Genomic DNA, 6,034 nt, shown 5'->3' with positions numbered 1-6,034 from the left:
ACACAAACTTTTTGTACATCTTAAGATTTTGGTTGAGACAATCTCATGTAGCCCAGGCTGGATTCCTGTTGCCACCTCCAAGTACTGAGATTGCAGTGCTGAGATTGCCACCTTGCCCAGCTTTTGTGTACTTCAAATTGTCCCTAGGATGAACTGCTCAGTCTTTTACGATTCCTAATGTGTGCTGCCAAACCATTTTTCCAAACATTGGAGTGTGTGTGTGTGTGTATAATTTCTCTTTCACACACACACACACACACACACAGACATACACACCTTCAATGTAAAACAAAAACAATTTGCAGAGATAACACGATTTTGCATTGTATGACTCACTGTCAGGGTTCAGTGTTTAGCATATATAATGCTTTGGGTTCAACAGAAAATGTGTTCTAGAAAACAATCTTGTAGTTTAAAAAATATATTAAAACTGGGCATAGTGGCACACGCCTTTAATCCCAGCACTGGGGCGCAGGGGTGGCGGGGCAGAGGCAGGTGGATTGCTGAGGCCAGTCTGGTCTACAAAGCAAGTTCCAGGATGTGTGCTGTTACACAGAGAAACTCTTGTCTAGAAAAACCAATGTGTGTAACTTTGTGGAGCCAGTTCCTTCCTTCACCTTTACATGACTCTGGAGACAGAACTTGTGTGACCAGGATTGTCCAGCAAGCACCTTTACCCATTGAGCCATCTCACTGGCTCAATCTTGCAGTTTCATATTTCCTTTACATAATGGATGTTCAAAGTTTAGTGCCAACACATAGATACATAAAATTCAGTGGTCATATGAGCAGGGTGAAGATTACATATACATCTGCTTTTGCAATAGAGGATTAATTTTTCAGGTACTAATATGCTACTGATAGGACTTGTTCTGAGAAATGCATCCTTAGGCAATCTCATTGTGCAAATGTCAATTCAATCACACAAACTAAAATGGCCATCTTAGGAACCAGCTACATGTGGTCTATCATTAGCAGAAATGTTATGTAGCCCAAACATATCCTAAACATGAGTGTCTAGTCTAGCTAGCAGTTGTAAAAGTTATCCAAACAATTCTCATCAAAACAGCAAGACTAGCAGTAATTTGTAATTAGGAAGCAAAACTGGTATCAAGTGATAAATGCACCAAGGTTGCCATTTCCATGAAGTCTGGATATTCAAACGATCAGGGTACGTTTATGTTGGTACTGGTATTTGCTTTTGTGATACTATCCTAGAATCTGAAATTGTGACTTCAGCCTTTGGATGTCAAGTTTTTGTTTTTTGAAGATTATGTATAGCGTTCTGCCCGAATGTATGCCTACATGCCAGAAGAGGGCACCAGATGGTTGTGAGCCACCATGTGGTCATGGGAACTGAACTCAGGACCTCTGGAAGGGCAGCCAGTGCTTGCCACCTATAAGCCCTCTCTCCAGTCCTGGATGTCAAGTTTTAATAAGCTTTAATCACTTAGGTTGCTACTAACAGTAGGAGGAGGGGCTTTTGGGGTAGGCAACATAGGGATTTGAATCCAAGGCTTTGATCCTGCTAGACAAGTGACCTACCACTGCCCTAAACCCTAATCCCCGGAATATCCTTTCCAATCAGGGAAAGCTGATCATATTTACAAAACCTTGTTTTAGGGGAGAGTGCTGTGGCCCTAGTTCCCAGCTGTGCATGATTTGCTTTGCAAAAACATCAATAAAATTGCCGAAGACAGAGTGAGTGACACCATTAGCAAGACCTACAGTGTTCCAGACCATACAGCACCACTGTCCTACAGGAAGGCCATCTTCTCCTGTCATACACAATTCGTATCAATGAGCTGTCCAATTCTGTCCTAAATGTTATCAATTACCATAACAAAGACCTATGGTATGAAGAAACATGCAATGCCATTTCTAGTAGTTCAATTTATACAGTAAATATGTACTTAAATTAGTTATACAAATGAGGAACAGACAGATTAGGGAGAAAGAGAATCAGTGAATATCAGCTATGAATAGGAGACTTCAACTTGAAAAAAATTTCGAGACAAGGTGTTTGCCACAGTAGCCTTAGCTTTGGCCCAGGTTGGCCTTCAACTCAACCAATCCTCCTGGCTTCAGCTTCCTAAGCACTGAAATTACAAGCATGCAACACCAAGCTTGGTGAAATACATAGTTTTTAAACATCCAAACTTTAGTGTCAGAACTGCCTCGAAGAATAGATAGTCTCCATCACTTGACTGTTAAGTTGCCCGACTTGTACAAAAGATCATGGCTTAGGACAGATTAGTCTTTCATGGAAAACAAGTTATGATTCCATAACTTGACTACCAGTTGGAACACTCTCTGAATTAAATTCATTTACTGTTTCAGTGGACCCTAACTGTACTTCAGACTTTCATTCTCCTAAGTGTTAGCATAGAAAGGAACTCTGTGATATAGTGGTGAGACTAACTGGCTCACATGCTGGATGTTATGTTGGGAATTAAGTCTGAACATTATATAATATATTAAATGAGAAATTTCTGGATAGCATTTCATTTCTTTTTTTTTTTTTTTTTTGAGACAGGGTTTCTCTGTGTAGCTTTGTGCCTTTCCTGGAACTCGCTTTGGAGACCAGGCTGGCCTCGAACTCACAGAGATCCGCCTGCCTCTGCCTCCCAAGTGCTGGGATTAAAGGCGTGCGCCACCACCGCCCGGCCATTTCATTTCTTAAGTTATGATGTTTTATTCTGAGTTACTACAAAATACAACGTGAGTCAAATGTGATATACAATTTTCTTTATTAAAAATAATTTACAGCATCAATAACATATACACAATTTCATTAACTGAACTTTACCTCCAATATATTTCTATACAATACTTAACATTATTGAACTTAAAACTGTTATGCTATTTTGTTGGCTTTAAATAACAATGATTTGTAGTTACTGAAGAGATATATATGGTTTTATAGCCACATATTTTGCATAAAATTGATAAAAACAAAACAAAACAAAAAAGACCACATCAACATAGTCACAGTCCCTCTTGAAGGGGAAAAAAATCCTATTGAAAAAAGTCAAAGTCCACTTCCTTTCCCTGTTTTTTCCCCCAAATCAAATATAGTATCATCATCATCATCATCCAGTATCTTAGTATCTTCTCCCTAGACTCAAAGGCAAAAAGGAAGGTGGTTTTCACTTTCACTTACCACCAAGATGGGGAATGCGCACTACATTGTTATCACATATGCAAATAACTGACCCTGGCTGAGCTCTTAGCTTTACAGCCTTTAGTTCAACACCAGTGAAAATCCAAACAGTCTGGTGAAGAGATGCTGCTGCCTCTCATCCAAGTGCTAATACAGAGACAGAGGTACCTGCTGGAAGCCTTTCCTTTCCTTCATTTGTATGAGCAGCACAACTAAGGCACACAACAGCATGGAACACAATGTTCTTGAGACTACAATGCTGCTGTTGGTAACTGCACTACGTTCACAATACTGATTTGCTTTTTTTGTGTTCCTTTCCCAAATATTAGTAATTTTTAGAAATAACACAAAAATACTAAAAATAGTCAATAAAGGAAGTAACACATTAAAAACAGGCATCACATTTTTGCATCATTTGGCTGGAGGCAGAATTACAAAATATACGCATTAAGACATGCGCTTAATTTCCCTCCCCATTTAAAACCGTGCTTATCAAGTTCACTGTTTCTAAGCAAGAGATTAAGAGAACCTTGATTTCATTCCTGAAATACAATTTTTATACCATTACCAGACTCGGTGGGCTGGAAATGTAAATGTTTGATTCATAGCCATGTTTATCATCTCTCAGACTTTTATGTCCACACCTTTAACTCAGACTACTGACAAGAATATACCTTCAAAGTAGGACTTTTCCCCCATATATACATCCCGAATTACCATTTTTTCAAAGCATGTACCAGTATTTTAATACTCAACTTTTAAGTTCTCCATTCCTAACTCAGGTTTCCACGCAGATTAACACACACGCACAGATAGACACATGGCTTCTGCCAGAACACAATATGATTTTAAAGGAGCAAAGAAAACACTTATAAAGAGACTTTGTTTTGTCAAACTCTAGTCCAACTAAGTATATATTTGAAAAATATTTTCAACAGACTGTATGACTAATTATAAGCAAAGTCCTCAGTGCTCTTCACCCACTGGTTTGGGAGTTCCTGAATTTTAGCATAAAACAAGTACTTTTTGTTTTGTGCTATGCACAAAAACAGATCAGATGAAGAAAAATTTTAAAAAATCATTACACCTAACATTCTGCTGCTGTTTAATTTCTTAATTAAAAAGAGGTATAGGACCTTCTAAAACTAATTTCCAACCCTTTTAAAAAGGATTTACAACACAGACAAAGCATGAGATGTGGTGTAAGATATAAATGCAACCAGGAACACAGGACATGCAGACAGCAGTGGCTGCCGAGTGTCTTATCCTTATGATCAGTTTTGATCAAAAACAAACAAACCATAATGAAATGAACAGAGTGATGTATCCCACAAGTAAAATAAAAACTCAAATAGCAGTAAGTCAACTTAAAGGACTATAAAAAAGTAACATTCAAAGTAACACTTAGGGGGTGCATATCCATATAATTTGGGGTAGATTATTTTGGAGTCTAGAGGAAATCTAGAGTTTGATTCAAGTTGTTTTCAGCACTCATAAAAGGAATGTGGAACGTCAGCTGGTGATGCCTAACTGAAGTTACAAAATCTAGTCCCAATTAATACACCAGCATTTGGGCTTGCCAGAGTGTCACAGTGGCAAATTACTGAAAAATTACAGGGCTGTATCATAGGAAATATACCTTTACTAATACATGGTACCATACAATCATCTGTATTTTGCAGTTATTTATCTTCAGACATGGAGTAAACTTTGGCTAGACTGGTCAGAGGGACTGTGATCTGGGGCAGGTTCTATTCCTCAGATATCCTGAGACTAAGGATAAACCTAACTGACATTACAAACTGGGAATGGCAACTGTGTTCAACTCAACTCTGAAAAGAATACACTTAAAAATTTATTTATAAATTGGGTAGCCATTTCCACAATTTTAGGGTCTAATCTGGATTCCTGTATTTCAACTTGCTATTCTTAAACCAACAAACAGTAGTCCAATTTTATAGGGCAAAACAAAACAAACAGCTTCAGAAAGGCTACTCATGAATCTTCAACACAAATTCAAATTCTGTCTTTATTTACAAAATGTTCTGATAAAATATAACCCCCATACTTACAGGTCTCTTCCACAACACACTTCACACGTTGATTTTAGCAATGTTAATAGCACCATTCATATATTATTTAAAATCAAGATTTCATTTCAGTCGCAACATTGATTCATAATCATTTACATCCATGGATGAGATAAACAAGTGTACTGGAATTATCTGCAGCTCCATGGCAAAGGTTCCTGGGTCCAGCACAAAAGGCTTTGCCGTTACCAGCCATGAAAGATACCATGGTGAGTAGATACTATGAGAATTTTCGAGCCACAAAGTTTAATAAGCCTCCATGTTTGTACAAAGTTATCTCCACATCGTTTTCAAATGATGCAATCACGCTGAATTCTTTTCCCGTGCTTGTCTTTAAACAAACAAAAAGATGTGTGAGTGTCAGAGCTTCAAAGTGTTACTTGGTTAAGAACATTTGTATTGCCGGGCGGTGGTGGCGCACGCCTTTAATCCCAGCACTCGGGAGGCAGAGGCAGGCGGATCTCTGTGAGTTCGAGGCCAGCCTGGTCTACAGAGTGAGATCCAGGAAAGGCGCAAAGCTACACGGAGAAACCCTGTCTCGAAAAACCAAAAAAAAAAAAAAAAAAAAAAAAAAAAAAAAGAACATTTGTATTCACATCCACTAACTACCTGATTTGTTGCCTCATTTTCCCGGTTCTAATTTCCTCCATTTTGATTGCCTAAAACCTTTCCACTATTTAAAAACCTAAGACCCCTCCCAATGAGCTAAGTAAAAAAATGGTATTTGGATTTCTAATTCTAAATGACAAGTATCAGACTCTGCACTTCCACAGCATGACTT

General features: G+C 38.2%; 1 protein-coding gene across 1 annotated transcript in view; it reads right to left on the bottom strand.

Moving 5' to 3' along the window:
* Nucleotides 1–2,733: 2,733 nt before the first annotated feature.
* The window catches only part of Ireb2 (iron responsive element binding protein 2), a 50,306-nt gene continuing 47,005 nt past the window's right edge, over nt 2,734–6,034 (bottom strand). Inside the window, exon 22 of the mRNA XM_052760740.1 lies at nt 2,734–5,584. Coding sequence (XP_052616700.1) covers nt 5,474–5,584 — 111 coding nt within the window. The 3' untranslated portion in view covers nt 2,734–5,473. The remainder of the gene's footprint in view (nt 5,585–6,034) is intronic.

This window comes from Peromyscus californicus, unplaced genomic scaffold (assembly GCF_007827085.1).
Source record: "Peromyscus californicus insignis strain IS unplaced genomic scaffold, ASM782708v3 Scaffold_11__1_contigs__length_118956290, whole genome shotgun sequence".
NCBI classification, from domain to species: domain Eukaryota; kingdom Metazoa; phylum Chordata; class Mammalia; order Rodentia; family Cricetidae; genus Peromyscus; species Peromyscus californicus.
This window is presented reverse-complemented; position numbering and strand designations above follow the sequence as displayed.